The 20886-nt window shown below is 40.8% G+C and overlaps 1 protein-coding gene across 1 annotated transcript in view; it reads right to left on the bottom strand.

The window, feature by feature from the left end:
- LOC139422614 (NACHT, LRR and PYD domains-containing protein 12-like) overlaps positions 1-20886 on the bottom strand; it is a 136331-nt gene that overhangs the window by 101586 nt on the left and 13859 nt on the right. The window contains exon 8 of the mRNA XM_071173760.1: positions 18654-18827. Within this exon, the coding sequence (XP_071029861.1) occupies positions 18654-18827 (174 nt within the window). The remainder of the gene's footprint in view (positions 1-18653; positions 18828-20886) is intronic.

The raw sequence follows: 20886 nt of genomic DNA, 5'->3' as shown, positions 1-20886 counted from the left end.
CGTTGAGACCGAAGGGAGCAAATATAGAGGCGCAAATAGACGTTGTGCAGGGTACTATGGGTAAATACGAGTTTACCAATTGATCACTGAGATTCTGCTCCACTAAGGCAACATCATGACCAACTTTAGCGTTCTGTGTTTTAGAGAAACATCATGACCAACTTTAGTCTTCTGTGTTTCAGAGAAACATCATGACCAACTTTAGTGTTCTGTGTTTTAGAGAAACATCATGACCAACTTTAGTGTTCTGTGTTTCAGAGAAACATCATGACCAACTTTAGTGTTCTGTGTTTTAGAGAAACATCATGACCAACTTTAGTCTTTACTGTTTTAGAGAAACATCATGACCAACTTTAGTGTTCTGTGTTTTAGAGAAACATCATGACCAACTTTAGTGTTCTGTGTTTTAGAGAAACATCATGACCAACTTTAGTGTTCTGTGTTTTAGAGAAACATCATGACCAACTTTAGTGTTCTGTGTTTTAGAGAAACATCATGACCAACTTTAGTGTTCTGTGTTTTAGAGAAACATCATGACCAACTTTAGTGTTCTGTGTTTTAGAGAAACATCATGACCAACTTTAGTGTTCTGTGTTTTAGAGAAACATCATGACCAACTTTAGTCTTTACTGTTTCAGAGAAACATCATGACCAACTTTAGTGTTCTGTGTTTTAGAGAAACATCATGACCAACTTTAGTCTTTACTGTTTTAGATAAACATCATGACCAACTTTAGTCTTTACTGTTTAAGAGAAACATCATGACCAACTTCAGTCTTCTGTGTTTTAGAGAAACATCATGACCAACTTTAGTCTTTACTGTTATAGATAAAGATCATGACCAACTTTAGTCTTTACTGTTTCAGAGAAACATCATTACCAACTTTAGTGTTCTGTGTTTTAGAGAAACATCATGACCAACTTTAGTCTTTACTGTTTTAGAGAAACATCATGACCAACTTTAGTCTTCTGTGTTTCAGAGAAACATCATGACCAACTTTAGTCTTCTGTGTTTCAGAGAAACATCATGACCAACTTTAGTGTTCTGTGTTTCAGAGAAACATCATGACCAACTTTAGTCTTTACTGTTTCAGAGAAACATCATGACCAACTTTAGTGTTCTGTGTTTCAGAGAAACATCATGACCAACTTTAGTGTTCTGTGTTTTAGAGAAACATCATGACCAACTTTAGTCTTTACTGTTTTAGAGAAACATCATGACCAACTTTAGTGTTCTGTGTATCAGAGAAACATCATGACCAACTTTAGTGTTCTGTGTTTCAGAGAAACATCATGACCAACTTCTGACCTTGAAGCAGTTCAGAACGGACTGCTTCCTTTCCTTCCTTCTCTCTTTCTGACGTTTTCCAACAGCAGTAATGGTTCATGAATCACATGCCTCTATTCCACTAAGACCTCATTGAAACACAAAGCAGAAAATGGAATCAGGGCTGTGTATCATTCTTATCGGAAGTTAACTCTCTCACAAAAACACACGTAAAAGCGCTTGCACGCACACACACACCCCTCTAGCTCAATCTAGCCATCTCTGGTCACTGTCAGCATCTAGTTAATGAGAAGGGGACTAAAATCAATGCACACACCATGGTAGGAATACCTGAATACCTACCCCTCGTGGGGAAAGACTGAAATAAAGAAGTACATTTAAAGACAAATGTCGTCCTGAATCATTTCTGCTGACTAATCTCTCCCTCTCTCCCTCCCTCTCCCTCCCTCTCTCTCCCTCTCTCTCTCTCTCTCTCTCCCTCTCTCCCTCCCTCCCTCCCTCCCTCCCTCCCTCCTTCTCTCTCTTGCTCTCCCTCCTCAGCAGCTCATATCTCTCAGAGAGTCACTGATGTCACCCAGCCCATCAGGGCTCAAAGGCCCCCAATTACCAAGTATAAAGCAACTTTCACACATCCTCTGTCTCCCCTCCCTCTCTCTCTTCCCTCTGTTCTGACTCTCTCCCCTCCCTCTCTCTCTCTTTCCCTCTGTTCTGACTCTCTCCCCTCCCTCTCTCTCTTTCCCTCTGTGCTGACTCTCTCCCCTCCTTCCCTCTCTCTCCCTCTGTTCTGACTCTCTACCCTCCCTCTCTCTCTCTTTTCATCTGTTCTGACTCTCTACCCTCCCTCTCTCTCTCCCCCTCAGGGCTCCAGATCCTCTATCAGTTCTGACTCTCTACACTCCCAGAATAGTATACACAGACTGGACAACAGGACAATGAACCCGATCGAACATCTCTGTAGAGACCTGAAAATAGCTGTGCAGCAACGCTCCCCATCCAACCTGACAGAGCTTGAGAGGATCTGCAGAGAAGAATGGGAGAAACTCCCCAAATACAGGTGTGCCAAGCTTGTAGCATCATACCCAAGAAGACTCAAGGTTGTAATCGCTGCCAAAGGTGCTTCAACAAAGTACTGAGTAAAGGGTCTGAATACTTCTGTAAATGTTATATCTACGTTTCTTTTTAAATATAAATGTGCACACATAAAATAAACAGTTTTTGCTTTGTAATTCTGGGTTATTGTGTGTAGATTGATGAGGGGAAAAACACATTTAATCCATTTTAGAATAAGGCTGTAACATGACAAAATGTGTAAAAAGTCAAGGGGTCTGAATACTTTCTGAATGCACTGTATATCCGTATATTAGACTCTCTCTCTCTCTCTCTGTCTCTCTCTCTCTCTGCAGTGATGTTGTTTTCATCACTTCTGGTTTAACTCGGCCATCAAGTGGTGATTGTCCAAACTGCAGCCGTTAAGATATAAAAAGCGAGAGAGATTGGGGGGAGAGAGAGATAGAGAGAGAGCAGAGAGAGAAAGCAGAGAGAGCGCAGAGAGAGCAGAGAGAGCAGAGGCAGAGAGAGCAGAGGCAGAGAGAGCAGAGGCAGAGGGAGCAGAGGCAGAGAGAGTAGAGAGAGAGCAGAGACTGGAAAGAGAGATCAGAGAGAGCGCAGAGCGAGAGCAGAGAGAGCGCAGAGAGAGCATAGAAAAGAGAGAGCAGCAGAGCAGAGAGCAGAGAGAGCAGAGAGAGAGAAAAGAGAGCAGAGACAGCAGAGAGCGCAGAGAGAGTGAGTAGAGAGCAGAGAGAGAGAAGAACAGAGAGAGCAGAGAGAGAGCAGAGAGATCAAAGAGAGCACAGTGAGGACAGAGAGAGAGCAGAGAACAGGGAAAGCAGAGAGCAGAGAGAGAGCAGAGAGAGTAGAGAGCAGAGAGAGAGCGAGAGAAGAGAGCATAGAGAGAGAGCAGAGCGAGAGCAGAGATCAGGCTGAGAGAGTGTGTCTAGAATCTCCCTCTCTGATGATGATGTCACAGGGTTCCTCTCCTAGAAGACAGTCCTCTGGTCTGGAGAGATTCCACCGGATCACAAAACTCACAAAACTCTTGTCGTAGATTCACTCCACCAGGGCCGCATCACAACACTACGTTGCTGTAGTGACCCTGCAGAGAGAGCAGAGGGAGAGATATAGCAGAAAGAGAGAGCAAGCAGAGAGCAGGCTGAGAAAACAGAGATAGCAGAGAGAAGAGGGAGAGAGAGCAGAGAGAGTGAGAGAGCAAAGAGAGAGAGAGCAGAGAGGAAGAGAGAGAGCAGAGAGTGAGAGAGCAGAAAGGGCAGACTGAGGGCAGAGAGAGAGAGCAGAGAGGGAGAGCAGAGAGAGCAGAGAAAAGAGAGAGCAGCAGAGCAGAGGGAGAGAACAGAGATGAGAACAGAGAGCAGAGGGAGAGAGAGAGAGAGAGAGAGAGAGCAGAGGGAGTGAGAGAGCATCAATCAGAGAATAGAGAGCAGAGAGAGAGCAGAGAACAGAGAGAGAGAGCAGAGAACAGAGAACAGAGGGAGAGAGAGCATAGAGCAGAGAGAGCAGAGCAGAGAGAGAGCATAGAGCAGAGAGAGTGCAGAGAGAGAGAGTGCAGAGAACAGAGAGAGAGAGAGCATAGAGCAGAGAGAGAAGAGCAGAGAACGGAGGGAGAGCAGAGAGAGCAGAGAGCAAAGAGAGAGCAGAGAAAAGAGATAGCAGCAGAGACAGAGACAGAGAAACAGAGAAAATGGGTTGTGGCATTTAGAGGGAAAATGGGTGCATTATAGCTTTGAGTTACTTTTCAAAAGTGGCTTAAAGTTCAAAATGAGCTGAATATCGTCTGAAAAGATGCTAAAACTAGCAACAGAATTGTATTACAGTACAGTAATAGATGGAAGAAGAGAGGTGGAAATGTTTTAATACTGATCAGAATATGTCAGTACAGTAATAGATGGAAGAAGAGAGGTGGAAATGTTTTAATATTGATCACAATATGTCAGAACAGTAATAGATGGAAGAAGAGAGGTGGAAATGTTTTAATATTGATCACAATATGTCAGTACAGTAATAGATGGAAGAAGAGAGGTGGAAATGTTTTAATATTGATCACAATATGACAGTACAGTAATAGATGGAAGAAGAGAGGTGGAAATGTTTTATTATTGATCACAATATGACAGTACAGTAATAGATGGAAGAAGAGAGGTGGAAATGTTTTAATATTGATCACAATATGACAGTACAGTAATAGATGGAAGAAGAGAGGTGGAGATGTTTTATTATTGATCACAATATGACAGTACAGTAATAGATGGAAGAAGAGAGGTGGAAATGTTTTAATATTGATGACAATATGACAGTACAGTAATAGATGGAAGAAGAGAGGTGGAAATGTTTTAATATTGATCACAATATGACAGTACAGTAATAGATGGAAGAAGAGAGGTGGAAATGTTTTAATATTGATGACAATATGACAGTACAGTAATAGATGGAAGAAGAGAGGTGGAAATGTTTTAATATTGATGACAATATGACAGTACAGTAATAGATGGAAGAAGAGAGGTGGAAATGTTTTAATATTGATCACAATATGACAGTACAGTAATAGATGGAAGAAGAGAGGTGTAAATGTTTTAATATTGATCACAATATGACAGTACAGTAATAGATGGAAGAAGAGAGGTGGAAATGTTTTAATATTGATCACAATATGACAGTACAGTAATAGATGGAAGAAGAGAGGTGGAAATGTTTTAATATTGATCACAATATGACAGTACAGTAATAGATGGAAGAAGAGAGGTGGAAATGTTTTAATATTGATCACAATATGACAGTACAGCAATAGATGGAAGAAGAGAGGTGGAAATGTTTTAATATTGATCACAATATGACAGTACAGTAATAGATGGAAGAAGAGAGGTGGAAATGTTTTAATACTGATCAGAATATGACAGTACAGTAATAGATGGAAGAAGAGAGGTGGAAATGTTTTAATATTGATCACAATATGACAGTACAGTAATAGATGGAAGAAGAGAGGTGGAAATGTTTTAATATTGTTCACAATATGTATTAATATTGATTTAATATTGACACTAATCATTCTATGTTACACTTTTTGATCAGACACTAATCATTCTGTTGTTACTACTGTAAGATACTGAGAGAACAGGACACTAATCATTCATTATATGTTGTTACTACTGTAAGGTACTGAGAGAACAGGACACTAATCATTCTATGTTGTTACTACTGTAAGATATTAAGAGAACAGGGCCATGGGTGCATCTCAACAATCTAAAGTGGCCTCCTCTCCTTTTCTCCTCTCCTTTATCTGGACTCATCTGAGAACACAATAGAGGTCAAAGTAACATGGTGTCTTCCTCTCCTTATCTCCTCTCCTAATCTCCTCTCATCTAATAGAGGTCAAAGTAACATGGTGGCTGGACATTACTTTCACCTGGCCAGTTCTCTCATGTCAGAAGGGGGAAAGGAACATATGAATTCAAACATCACTGATGGGAGAGCTATTGCCTTGTGTGTGGTGATAAAGTATGTAGCTCAATAGCTCTGTTGAGACACATATTGCCACAGAGTCACCATGACGGTAGGCCCTTAATTAACTCCACCTTGGGAGCACCATTCACATAACCCCCACTGTGAGCCTATGGACACGAGTCACCATGACGGTAGGCCCTTAACTCCACCTTGGGAGCACCATTCACATAACCCCACCGTGAGCCTATGGACATGAGTCACCATGACGGTAGGCCCTTAACTCCACCTTGGGAGCACCATTCACATAACCCCACCGTGAGCCTATGGACATGAGTCACCATGACGGTAGGCCCTTAACTCCACCTTGGGAGCACCATTCACATAACCCCACCGTGAGCTATGGACATGCTGCACTATTAACTCAATGTTTTTACCTCTGTGTTATGGATTATCATCGTCTTCATCAGACAGGAAATACATCAGGGAAACAGGGTTCTGAGGCGTCTCCTTCAAGGGTCAGTCATTTTTATTTATTTTATTTTTACCTTCATTATTTTTACCTTCATTTAAGAACAAATTCTTATTTTCAATGACGGCCTAGGAACAGTGGATTAACTGCCTGTTCAGGGGCAGAACGACAGATTTGTACATCGTCAGCTCAGGGTTTTGAACTTGCAACCTTCCGGTTACTAGTCCAACGCTCTAACCACTAGGCTACCCTGCCGCCCCAGTAATGGCATGGCAAGAATAGTCTGCACAATTTCTTATATAACCCCGACTATAAACGTTATACAACCCACATTTAGAATGACAGTTTTCAGTGGTCCACTTTAAGTCTATCACTCAAATTCAAGACCCTCAACTTAGCACACACCTATACAGTTAGAATGTAAATTTACAAACGGGATCAAATATAGACAGTTTTTACCAGTATTAACTTTTTATCATTACAGCCCCAGTTTATCCCTGCCTTACACTGTCGAGAGTGGCATAGTAATGACAGATCGGTATCTCAATGTTAGTCTCAATTACTTTACATTTCGCAGTGTGCAGAACTCCACAACCCAAATAAACAGTTCCGGGCTAACCAGGCACTCCTCCTTCTGGCGCGTCTTGATGTTCTTTTTCAGATTTTCAGTTCGTCCTTCCAATGGCACATGTTCAAAGTGGATGGGCCTTGATAATGCCTCTCACCTGAGCTGCCAGTGTCCTTTACAGTCCATTATGTCTTGTCCATTGTTCCTCCCAGTACACCAGCAGCATGAAAGAAGTTGACAGAATCTCTCTCCATGCTCCACGTGGACTCATGTCACGCTCCAGAGAGGAAAGGCAGTTGATAGCTTCGACTGGATGCTGTGTACAGGTTGCTCGGACTCACGGTAGGATTGGTGAAGGACAAGGTTAGTAGTGAACGCCATTTCTTATACTGGTTAGGGGGGTTGAGGTCCACACCCTGTTTGGTCAAATGATCCCTTCCTTCGTCAAATGCATCTAGATACCATCTGTAGTCATCTTCGCCATAATCCCGGAAGAGGACAGACGAGAACAACACTTTAGTTCAGTTAACTTCTGATTCAGGAAATCCAGACAAGCATTGACTGTTTGACAAATTATTACTTTTACCAATTATTCTTAACTGAAGTCTGGACACTGACTGTAGGTCTCATGTAGTCTATTATAATAGTAACTGAAGTCTGGACACTGACTGTAGTCTATTATAATAGTAACTGAAGTCTGGACACTGACTGTAGACCTCATGTGGTCTATTATAATATTAACTGAAGTCTGGACACTGACTGTAGTCTATTATAATAGTAACTGAAGTCTGGACACTGACTGTAGGTCTCATGTAGTCTATTATAATATGAACTGAAGTCTGGACACTGACTGTAGGTCTCATGTAGTCTATTATAATATAAACTGAAGTCTGGACACTGACTGTAGTCTATTATAATATTAACTGAAGTCTGGACACTGACTGTAGGTCTATTATAATAGTAACTGAAGTCTGGACACTGACTGTAGTCTATTATAATAGTAACTGAAGTCTGGACACTGACTGTAGGTCTCATGTAGTCTATTATAATAGTACCTGAAGTCTGGACACTGACTGTAGTCTATTATAATATTAACTGAAGTCTGGACACTGACTGTAGTCTATTATAATATTAACTGAAGTCTGGACACTGACTGTAGGTCTATTATAATAGTAACTGAAGTCAGGACACTGACTGTAGGTCTATTATAATATTAACTGAAGTCTGGACACTGACTGTAGTCTATTATAATAGTAACTGAAGTCTGGACACTGACTGTAGGTCTATTATAATAGTAACTGAAGTCTGGACACTGACTGTAGGTCTCATGTAGTCTATTATAATATTAACTGAAGTCTGGACACTGACTGTAGGTCTATTATAATAGTGACTGAAGTCAGGACACTGACTGTAGGTCTATTATAATATTAACTGAAGTCTGGACACTGACTGTAGTCTATTATAATATTAACTGAAGTCTGGACACTGACTGTAGGTCTATTATAATAGTAACTGAAGTCAGGACACTGACTGTAGGTCTATTATAATATTAACTGAAGTCTGGACACTGACTGTAGTCTATTATAATATTAACTGAAGTCTGGACACTGACTGTAGTCTATTATAATAGTAACTGAAGTCTGGACACTGACTGTAGGTCTATTATAATAGTAACTGAAGTCTGGACACTGACTGTAGGTCTCATGTAGTCTATTATAATATTAACTGAAGTCTGGACACTGACTGTAGGTCTCATGTAGTCTATTATAATATTAACTGAAGTCTGGACACTGACTGTAGTCTATTATAATAGTAACTGAAGTCTGGACACTGACTGTAGTCTATTATAATAGTAACTGAAGTCTGGACACTGACTGTAGACCTCATGTAGTCTATTATAATATTAACTGAAGTCTGGACACTGACTGTAGTCTATTATAATAGTAACTGAAGTCTGGACACTGACTGTAGGTCTATTATAATAGTAACTGAAGTCTGGACACTGACTGTAGTCTATTATAATAGTAACTGAAGTCTGGACACTGACTGTAGTCTATTATAATAGTAACTGAAGTCTGGACACTGACTGTAGTCTATTATAATATTAACTGAAGTCTGGACACTGACTGTAGTCTATTATAATAGTAACTGAAGTCTGGACACTGACTGTAGGTCTATTATAATAGTAACTGAAGTCTGGACACTGACTGTAGGTCTCATGTAGTCTATTATAATATTAACTGAAGTCTGGACACTGACTGTAGGTCTCATGTAGTCTATTATAATATTAACTGAAGTCTGGACACTGACTGTAGTCTATTATAATAGTAACTGAAGTCTGGACACTGACTGTAGTCTATTATAATAGTAACTGAAGTCTGGACACTGACTGTAGACCTCATGTAGTCTATTATAATATTAACTGAAGTCTGGACACTGACTGTAGTCTATTATAATAGTAACTGAAGTCTGGACACTGACTGTAGGTCTATTATAATAGTAACTGAAGTCTGGACACTGACTGTAGTCTATTATAATAGTAACTGAAGTCTGGACACTGACTGTAGTCTATTATAATAGTAGCTGAAGTCTGGACACTGACTGTAGTCTATTATAATATTAACTGAAGTCTGGACACTGACTGTAGTCTATTATAATAGTAACTGAAGTCTGGACACTGACTGTAGGTCTCATGTAGTCTATTATAATAGTAACTGAAGTCTGGACACTGACTGTAGGTCTCATGTAGTCTATTATAATATGTGTAAATTAAAGGAGAGCCACACACTCTAGGAGCTCAGATACAATATGTTAATAACCTAATAACTAACGTTTAGACAGACAAGCTGTCTTCATCAGGGTGTAATGACAAACACTGAGGGTCACTAGTTTATATAGTGTCATAGGAAACACACAGGTGTCTGTAACCAAGGCCGGGTGCTGCCTGATATCATTGGTTCATTTACAGATATAAAAATATAAATGGATCCCGTACGATCATAGATACAATATGGCTACAGACCTACAAACATTTACAATGAATAACATACAATCATAGAGACAATATGGCTACAGACTTACAGACATTTATAATGAATAACATACAATCATAGAGACAATATGGCTACAGACCTACAAACATTTACAATGAATAACATACAATCATAGATACAATATGGCTACATAGACCTACAAACATTTACAATGAATAACATACAATCATAGAGACAATATGGCTACAGACTTACAGACATTTATAATGAATAACATACAATCATAGAGACAATATGGCTACAGACCTACAAACATTTACAATGAATAACATACGATCATAGAGACAATATGGCTACAGACTTACAGACATTTATAATGAATAACATACAATCATAGAGACAACATGGCTACAGACTTACACACATTTACAATGAATAACATACGATCATAGATACAATATGGCTAGATAGACCTACACACATTTACAATTAATCACATACGATCATAGATACAATGTGGCTAGATATGAATGAATGAACAGCAAAATCACAATAAGAGACTTCAGATCAACGTTGAGACCGAAGGGAGCAAATATAGAGGCGCAAATAGACGTTGTGCAGGGTACTATGGGTAAATACGAGTTTACCAATTGATCACTGAGATTCTGCTCCACTAAGGCAACATCATGACCAACTTTAGCGTTCTGTGTTTTAGAGAAACATCATGACCAACTTTAGTCTTCTGTGTTTCAGAGAAACATCATGACCAACTTTAGTGTTCTGTGTTTTAGAGAAACATCATGACCAACTTTAGTGTTCTGTGTTTCAGAGAAACATCATGACCAACTTTAGTGTTCTGTGTTTTAGAGAAACATCATGACCAACTTTAGTCTTTACTGTTTTAGAGAAACATCATGACCAACTTTAGTGTTCTGTGTTTTAGAGAAACATCATGACCAACTTTAGTGTTCTGTGTTTTAGAGAAACATCATGACCAACTTTAGTGTTCTGTGTTTTAGAGAAACATCATGACCAACTTTAGTGTTCTGTGTTTTAGAGAAACATCATGACCAACTTTAGTGTTCTGTGTTTTAGAGAAACATCATGACCAACTTTAGTCTTTACTGTTTCAGAGAAACATCATGACCAACTTTAGTGTTCTGTGTTTTAGAGAAACATCATGACCAACTTTAGTCTTTACTGTTTTAGATAAACATCATGACCAACTTTAGTCTTTACTGTTTAAGAGAAACATCATGACCAACTTCAGTCTTCTGTGTTTTAGAGAAACATCATGACCAACTTTAGTCTTTACTGTTATAGATAAAGATCATGACCAACTTTAGTCTTTACTGTTTCAGAGAAACATCATTACCAACTTTAGTGTTCTGTGTTTTAGAGAAACATCATGACCAACTTTAGTCTTTACTGTTTTAGAGAAACATCATGACCAACTTTAGTCTTCTGTGTTTCAGAGAAACATCATGACCAACTTTAGTCTTCTGTGTTTCAGAGAAACATCATGACCAACTTTAGTGTTCTGTGTTTCAGAGAAACATCATGACCAACTTTAGTCTTTACTGTTTCAGAGAAACATCATGACCAACTTTAGTGTTCTGTGTTTCAGAGAAACATCATGACCAACTTTAGTGTTCTGTGTTTTAGAGAAACATCATGACCAACTTTAGTCTTTACTGTTTTAGAGAAACATCATGACCAACTTTAGTGTTCTGTGTTTCAGAGAAACATCATGACCAACTTCTGACCTTGAAGCAGTTCAGAACGGACTGCTTCCTTTCCTTCCTTCTCTCTTTCTGACGTTTTCCAACAGCAGTAATGGTTCATGAATCACATGCCTCTATTCCACTAAGACCTCATTGAAACACAAAGCAGAAAATGGAATCAGGGCTGTGTATCATTCTTATCGGAAGTTAACTCTCTCACAAAAACACACGTAAAAGCGCTTGCACGCACACACACACCCCTCTAGCTCAATCTAGCCATCTCTGGTCACTGTCAGCATCTAGTTAATGAGAAGGGGACTAAAATCAATGCACACACCATGGTAGGAATACCTGAATACCTACCCCTCGTGGGGAAAGACTGAAATAAAGAAGTACATTTAAAGACAAATGTCGTCCTGAATCATTTCTGCTGACTAATCTCTCCCTCTCTCCCTCCCTCTCCCTCCCTCTCTCTCCCTCTCTCTCTCTCTCTCTCTCCCTCTCTCCCTCCCTCCCTCCCTCCCTCCCTCCCTCCCTCCCTCCTTCTCTCTCTTGCTCTCCCTCCTCAGCAGCTCATATCTCTCAGAGAGTCACTGATGTCACCCAGCCCATCAGGGCTCAAAGGCCCCCAATTACCAAGTATAAAGCAACTTTCACACATCCTCTGTCTCCCCTCCCTCTCTCTCTTCCCTCTGTTCTGACTCTCTCCCCTCCCTCTCTCTCTCTTTCCCTCTGTTCTGACTCTCTCCCCTCCCTCTCTCTCTTTCCCTCTGTGCTGACTCTCTCCCCTCCTTCCCTCTCTCTCCCTCTGTTCTGACTCTCTACCCTCCCTCTCTCTCTCTTTTCATCTGTTCTGACTCTCTACCCTCCCTCTCTCTCTCCCCCTCAGGGCTCCAGATCCTCTATCAGTTCTGACTCTCTACACTCCCAGAATAGTATACACAGACTGGACAACAGGACAATGAACCCGATCGAACATCTCTGTAGAGACCTGAAAATAGCTGTGCAGCAACGCTCCCCATCCAACCTGACAGAGCTTGAGAGGATCTGCAGAGAAGAATGGGAGAAACTCCCCAAATACAGGTGTGCCAAGCTTGTAGCATCATACCCAAGAAGACTCAAGGTTGTAATCGCTGCCAAAGGTGCTTCAACAAAGTACTGAGTAAAGGGTCTGAATACTTCTGTAAATGTTATATCTACGTTTCTTTTTAAATATAAATGTGCACACATAAAATAAACAGTTTTTGCTTTGTAATTCTGGGTTATTGTGTGTAGATTGATGAGGGGAAAAACACATTTAATCCATTTTAGAATAAGGCTGTAACATGACAAAATGTGTAAAAAGTCAAGGGGTCTGAATACTTTCTGAATGCACTGTATATCCGTATATTAGACTCTCTCTCTCTCTCTCTGTCTCTCTCTCTCTCTGCAGTGATGTTGTTTTCATCACTTCTGGTTTAACTCGGCCATCAAGTGGTGATTGTCCAAACTGCAGCCGTTAAGATATAACAAGCGAGAGAGATTGGGGGGAGAGAGAGATAGAGAGAGAGCAGAGAGAGAAAGCAGAGAGAGCGCAGAGAGAGCAGAGAGAGCAGAGGCAGAGAGAGCAGAGGCAGAGAGAGCAGAGGCAGAGGGAGCAGAGGCAGAGAGAGTAGAGAGAGAGCAGAGACTGGAAAGAGAGATCAGAGAGAGCGCAGAGCGAGAGCAGAGAGAGCGCAGAGAGAGCATAGAAAAGAGAGAGCAGCAGAGCAGAGAGCAGAGAGAGCAGAGAGAGAGAAAAGAGAGCAGAGACAGCAGAGAGCGCAGAGAGAGTGAGTAGAGAGCAGAGAGAGAGAAGAACAGAGAGAGCAGAGAGAGAGCAGAGAGATCAAAGAGAGCACAGTGAGGACAGAGAGAGAGCAGAGAACAGGGAAAGCAGAGAGCAGAGAGAGAGCAGAGAGAGTAGAGAGCAGAGAGAGAGCGAGAGAAGAGAGCATAGAGAGAGAGCAGAGCGAGAGCAGAGATCAGGCTGAGAGAGTGTGTCTAGAATCTCCCTCTCTGATGATGATGTCACAGGGTTCCTCTCCTAGAAGACAGTCCTCTGGTCTGGAGAGATTCCACCGGATCACAAAACTCACAAAACTCTTGTCGTAGATTCACTCCACCAGGGCCGCATCACAACACTACGTTGCTGTAGTGACCCTGCAGAGAGAGCAGAGGGAGAGATATAGCAGAAAGAGAGAGCAAGCAGAGAGCAGGCTGAGAAAACAGAGATAGCAGAGAGAAGAGGGAGAGAGAGCAGAGAGAGTGAGAGAGCAAAGAGAGAGAGAGCAGAGAGGAAGAGAGAGAGCAGAGAGTGAGAGAGCAGAAAGGGCAGACTGAGGGCAGAGAGAGAGAGCAGAGAGGGAGAGCAGAGAGAGCAGAGAAAAGAGAGAGCAGCAGAGCAGAGGGAGAGAACAGAGATGAGAACAGAGAGCAGAGGGAGAGAGAGAGAGAGAGAGAGAGAGCAGAGGGAGTGAGAGAGCATCAATCAGAGAATAGAGAGCAGAGAGAGAGCAGAGAACAGAGAGAGAGAGCAGAGAACAGAGAACAGAGGGAGAGAGAGCATAGAGCAGAGAGAGCAGAGCAGAGAGAGAGCATAGAGCAGAGAGAGTGCAGAGAGAGAGAGTGCAGAGAACAGAGAGAGAGAGAGCATAGAGCAGAGAGAGAAGAGCAGAGAACGGAGGGAGAGCAGAGAGAGCAGAGAGCAAAGAGAGAGCAGAGAAAAGAGATAGCAGCAGAGCAGAGAGAGGGAGAGAGAGAGAGAGCAGAGGGAGTGAGAGAGCAGAGAGGGCAGAGAACTCTGTTGCTATAGTGACCCTGCATCTCAACACTCTGTTGCTATAGTGACCCTGCATCACAACACTCTGTTGCTATAGTGACCCTGTATTACAACACTCTGTTGCTATAGTGACCCTGCATTACAACACTCTGTTGTACTAATTGTACAATTTGTTTAATTCTATTCGTAATAGAATATAACGTAAAATCAATAAACAAACTGTTTTCACAATTAACATGCCTTTTCTTGTTTCAAGTATGTTTTATTATGAAAAGTACAATATATCCTTGTATACTTGTACAACTATGGAGCGTATGTCTATATATAATTATACAATTTGTTATTCATTATTATTTGTAATTCAACATAAAAGACAACAAATTATCACAAATGATCACATTGGTATTTTAACGGTGTTATTGTAAGAGGACCTCACAACTATAGGAAGACGTGTATGTGTGTGTGTGAGTCCAGTGAGTTTGTGATTGTCCAATGTGTGTGTGTGTGTCGAGTGTGTGTGTGTCTAGTGTGTGTGTGTGTCCAGCGTGTGTGTGTGTCGAGCGTGTGTGTGTGTGTGTGTGTGTGTGTGTGTGTGTGTGTGTGTGTGTGTGTGTGTGTGTGTGTGTGTGTGTGTGTGTGTGTGTGTGTGTGTGTACTGACAGACTGAGTCACCAAACCACCATTATTATTTCAGGGACACTGAGTCACCATTAAACCAAACCCCAAACCCTGGATAGAGGGGCTCAGTGAATGTGGAGGTGAATGTGAACAGGTGGGTCAGTGTGTCAGAGGAGGCTCTATAGAAGGACAGAGTGCCGGCTGGCCTGTCCAGATACACTCCTACTCTGTGGGAGCTGGAGGAGGGGACGTCTATGGTAGTGGGATTATTATTGTGCCAGGCAGTGTAACTGTTGTCAGAACAGAACAGACTCCAGGACTTGTCATTGCATCCAAGACAATAGTCATTAACCCCTCCTCTCCTGTTGATTCCTTTATATGTCACTCCTATAACAGCCTCTCTCCCACTCCTCTCTACCTCCCAGTAACAGCGCCCAGTCAGACCCTCTCTACACAGCACCTGCTCCCAGTTCTCAAATCTCTCTGGGTGATCAGGATACGGCTGCTTCTCTCTCCTCCATGTCACCTTTCTGTTCTCCTCAGACAGAGAGAGGAGTCTGTGTGCTGTGTTTGGGTCCAGTGTGAGATCACAGACATCTGATGGATGAAACCAGACACAATATTAGAAATCATCATCATTCACATTAGAATGTTAACTCACTTTTCACTAATTCATTTAATGTAGATGTTTCTAGGTATCAAAAGGAGAAGTTAAGGTAACTTGAGACTTGTTGAATGATCATGTGTTATACTGTATGGTAATATAAAACACACTTATTCACATTAATTACACACACACACACACGCATACACACACACACACACACACACACACACACACACACACACACACACACACACACACACACACAGTTAAAGCAACTCTTTGTAAACGTTGGTGTCCCTGATTTCTGCTTCTGTAGAACTACAGCTGATATTTAATATGACCAAGTAAGTAATGATGGTGGTCTTTGACTTAACTTGAATTAAGACTTATTCTTAGTCATATTCTTCACAGCAGTCAACACTCACATTTTCTAATCCCAGGTTTCATTTTGTTCTCTCCACCATGTTCCACACTGTAGCGGTAAGCAGAAGAACAGACAGTGATTGAGGGATAGACCTGAACTCAGTGTCCAGTGTGTGTGTGTCCAGTGTGTGTTTGTGTGTGTCCAGTGTGTGTGTGCCTCCAGTGTGTGTGTGTGTCCAGTGTGTGTGTCCAGTGTGTGTGTGTGTCCAGTGTGTGTGCGTCCAGTGTGTGTTTGTCCAGTGTGTGTGTGAGTGTTTTTGTGTGTCCAGTGTGTGTGTGTGTGTCCAGTGCATGTGCGTGTTTGTGTGTGTGTGTGTGTGTGTCCAGTTTGTGTGTGTGTGTCCAGTGTGTGTCTGTGTGAGTCCAGTGTGTGTTTGTCCAGTGTGAGTGTTTGTGTGTGTGTGTGTGAGTCAAGCGTGTGTATAAGTCTTGTGTGTGTGTGTGTTTTACCTGTGTGTGTGTGTGCCCAGTGTGTGTGTGTGTGTGTGTGTCCAGTGTGTGTATGAGTCAAGTGTGTCACACTGGACGCACAAGTGTCCAAGTGGTGGTCAGAATGTTTGTCTTAACTAGCCTGATAAGTGAAACATGTCTTATATGAACATTGACATAAACCCTCTACATACTTGAGTTTCTCCAGTCTGCAGTGTGGATCCTCCAGTCCAGCAGAGAGCAGTCTGACTCCTGAGTCTCCTGGGTGATTGTAGCTCAGATCCAGCTCTCTCAGGTGTGAGGGGTTTGACCTCAGAGCTGAGACCAGAGAAGCACAGCCTTCCTCTGTGACTAGACAGCCTGACAGCCTGCAAAGAGTCAAATCATATTAAAATCACACTGATATTCTTTGGTGGTGAAAATAGTGGCAGTATATTTTTTTAACATTTTCAGATATATCAGTGTCCTGAAACCTGCCATATCTATTCAGAAATTAATGGTTTTGAAATCAAATGTTTCATAGTTTGTTTTGGATGTATTTTGGGTTATTATTGTATTGTCGATTATTAACTGAATAGTGGATGATGACTGGAGAAATGTTCTTTATAAGTGAGTAGACAACATGTCTCTAAACACGACTAGATTCATCCTGAGGATGCCATGATTTAAAAAGATATTGAATGAATAATGATAATAATGAGTTAGAATGTTACAGAGGCTACAACAAAACATGCTAACAAAGCATGCTAACCTCTCACCATTGCCAATAACAGAGGCTACAACAAAACATGCTAAACTCTCACCATTACCAATAACAGAGGCTCCAACAAAACATGCTAACCTCTCACCATTACCAATAACAGAGAATACAACAAAACATGCTAACCTCTCACCATTACCAACAACAGAGGCTACAACAAAACATGCTAACCTCTCACCATTACCAATAACAGAGGCTACAACAAAACATACTAACCTCTCACCATTACCAATAACAGAGGCTACAACAAAACATGCTAACCTCTCACAATTACCAATAACAGAGACTACAACAAAACATACTAACCTCTCACCATTCCCAATAACAGAGGCTACAACAAAACCTGCTAACCTCTCACCATTACCAATAACAGAGGCTACAACAAAACATGCTAACCTCTCACCATTACCAATAACAGAGGCTACAACAAAACATGCTAACCTCTCACCATTACCAATAACAGAGGCTACAACAAAACATACTAACCTCTCACCATTACCAATAACAGAGGCTACAACAAAACATGCTAACCTCTCACAATTACCAATAACAGAGACTACAACAAAACATACTAACCTCTCACCATTCCCAATAACAGAGGCTACAACAAAACCTGCTAACCTCTCACCATTACCAATAACAGAGGCTACAACAAAACATGCTAACCTCTCACCATTACCAATAACAGAGGCTACAACAAAACATGCTAACCTCTCACCATTACCAATAACAGAGGCTACAACAAAACATGCTAACCTCTCACCATTACCAATAACAGAGGCTACAACAAAACATGCTAACCTCTCACCATTACCAATAACAGAGGATACAACAAAACATACTAACCTCTAACCTCTCACCATTACCAATAACAGACTACAACAAAACATGCTAACCTCTCACCATTACCAATAACAGAGGTTACAACTAAACATGCTAACCTCTCACCATTACCAGTAACAGAGGCTACAACAAAACATGCTAAACTCTCACCATGACCAATAACAGAGGCTACAACAAAACATGCTAAACTCTCACCATGACCAATAACAGAGGCTACAACAAAACATGCGAACCTCTCACCATTACCAATAACAGACTACAACAAAACATGCTAAACTCTAACCATTACCAATAACAGAGGATACAACAAAACATGCGAACCTCTCACCATTACCAATAACAGACTACAACAAAACATGCTAACCTCTCACCATTACCAATAACAGAGGCTACAACAAAACATACTAACCTCTCACCATCAACCTCAAATAAAAGGTGACATTCTGTACTGTCTCCTAATATGAAACATTCTATCTCAAATCCAAAACGCTGGAGCACCACATTTAAAATTGTAAGCTTCACTGTCCAAACACATATGGTGTGGACTATGTGTGCCTGGTAAACACATGTGGATCTGGTGAACAGTTATCACTTGTTGACCAACTACAGGAATACTGACCTCAGAGTCTCCAGTTTACAGTGGGGATTCCCCAGTCCAGCAGAGAGCAGCTTCACTCCTGAATCATTCAGGTCATTGCTACTCAGATCCAGCTCTCTCAGGTGTGAGGGGTTTGACCTCAGAGCTGAGACCAGAGAAGCACAGCCTTCCTCTGTGACTAGACAGCCTGACAGCCTGCAAAGAGTCAAATCATTTTAAAATCACACTGCTATTCTTTGGTGGTGAAAAAAGTGGCAGTTTATTTTTTCAACATATTCAGATATATCAGTGTCCTGAAACCTTCCATATCTATTCGTAAAATAGTGTATCATCATAAAAAATGACAAATGATCAAAGTATTGCCTGCAGATAGAAACATGTATAGTACCAATATTATAGTAGACTGACCAGACCAGTTTAAAAAGCAGTATCAGTCAGAAGACAGACAGTGAGGAATCAGATTTAGATTGTATTGAGTATACAGTCCACACCATATCTATTTAGACAGTGAGGTATCAGATTTAGATTGTATTGAGTATACAGTCCACACCATATCTATTTAGACAGTGAGGTATCAGATTTAGAATGTATTGAGTAACAGTCCACACCATATCTATTTAGACAGTGAGGTATCAGATTTAGATTGTATTGAGTATACAGTCCACACCATATCTATTTTGACAGTGAAGCTAACATTTTAAATGTGGCTCTATTCTCCAACATTTTGGATTTGAGGTCAAATGTTTCATATGACGTGACCGTTTATAATGTCACCATTAATTTGAGGGTATTTTAAGACATATGTGTTTCACTATTAAAAATGAAAAGAATTTATGTTTCCAGTCTCCCCATTTGAAGAAGTCTTAAGTATTCTGAACAATTCACTCATAGTGTATTAAAATAGTCAAACATTTAGTTTTTTGTTGTAAACTCGTTGGTTGTGTTTTGCCCAATAATAAAATGGTGGATGATGAGTGGAGTACTTTTCTGTCTAAGAAAGTAGATAACATGTTTCTAAACAATAATAAATTAATCCTGATGATGCCATGATTAAGAAAAATCATGAAAGAATCATGAATAATAATGAGTGAGAAAGTTACAGAGGCTACAACAAAAGCATGCTAACCTCTCACCTTTACCAATAACAGAGGCTACAACAAAACATGCTAACCTCTCACCATTACCAATAACAGACTACAACAAAACATGCTAAACTCTCACCATTACCAATAACATAGGCTCCAACAAAACATGCTAACCTCTCACCATTACCAATAACAGAGGCTACAACAAAACATGCTAACCTCTCACCATTACCAATAACAGAGGCTACAACAAAACATGCTAACCTCTCACCATTACCAATAACAGAGGATACAACAAAACATGCTAACCTCTCACCATTACCAATAACAGAGGCTACAGCAAAACATGCTAACATCTCACCATAACCAATAACAGAGGCTCCAACAAAACATGCTAACCTCTCACCATTACCAATAACAGAGGCTACAACAAAACATGCTAACCATCCACCATTACCAATAACAGAGGATACAACAAAACATGCTAACCTCTCACCATAACCAATAACATAGGCTACAACAAAACATACTAACCTCTCACCATTTCCAATAACAGAGGCTACAACTAAACATGCTAACCTCTCACCATTACCAGTAACAGAGACTACAACAAAACATGCTAACCTTTCACCATTATCAATAACAGAGGCTACAACAAAACATTCTAACCTCTCACCATTACCAATAACAGAGACTACAACAAAACATGCTAACCTCTCACCATTATCAATAACAGAGGCTACAACAAAACTTGCTAACCTCTCACCATTACCAGTAACAGAGACTACAACAAAACATGCCAACCTCTCAACATTACCAATAACAGAGGCTACAACAAAACATGAAAACCTCTCACCATTACCAGTAACAGAGACTACAACAAAACATGCTAACCTCTCACCATTATCAATAACAGAGGCTACAACAAAATATGCTAACCTCTCACCATTACCAATAACAGAGGATACAACAAAACATGCTAACCTCTTACCATAACCCATAACAGAGGCTACAACAAAACTTGCTAACCTCTCACCATTACCAGTAACAGAGACTACAACAAAACATGCTAACCTCTCACCATTACCAATAACAGAGGCTACAACAAAACATGAAAACCTCTCACCATTACCAGTGACAGAGACTACAACAAAACATGCTAACCTCTC

The sequence above is a fragment of the Oncorhynchus clarkii genome, chromosome 12 (assembly GCF_045791955.1).
Source record: "Oncorhynchus clarkii lewisi isolate Uvic-CL-2024 chromosome 12, UVic_Ocla_1.0, whole genome shotgun sequence".
NCBI classification, from domain to species: Eukaryota; Metazoa; Chordata; class Actinopteri; order Salmoniformes; family Salmonidae; genus Oncorhynchus; species Oncorhynchus clarkii.
This window is presented reverse-complemented; position numbering and strand designations above follow the sequence as displayed.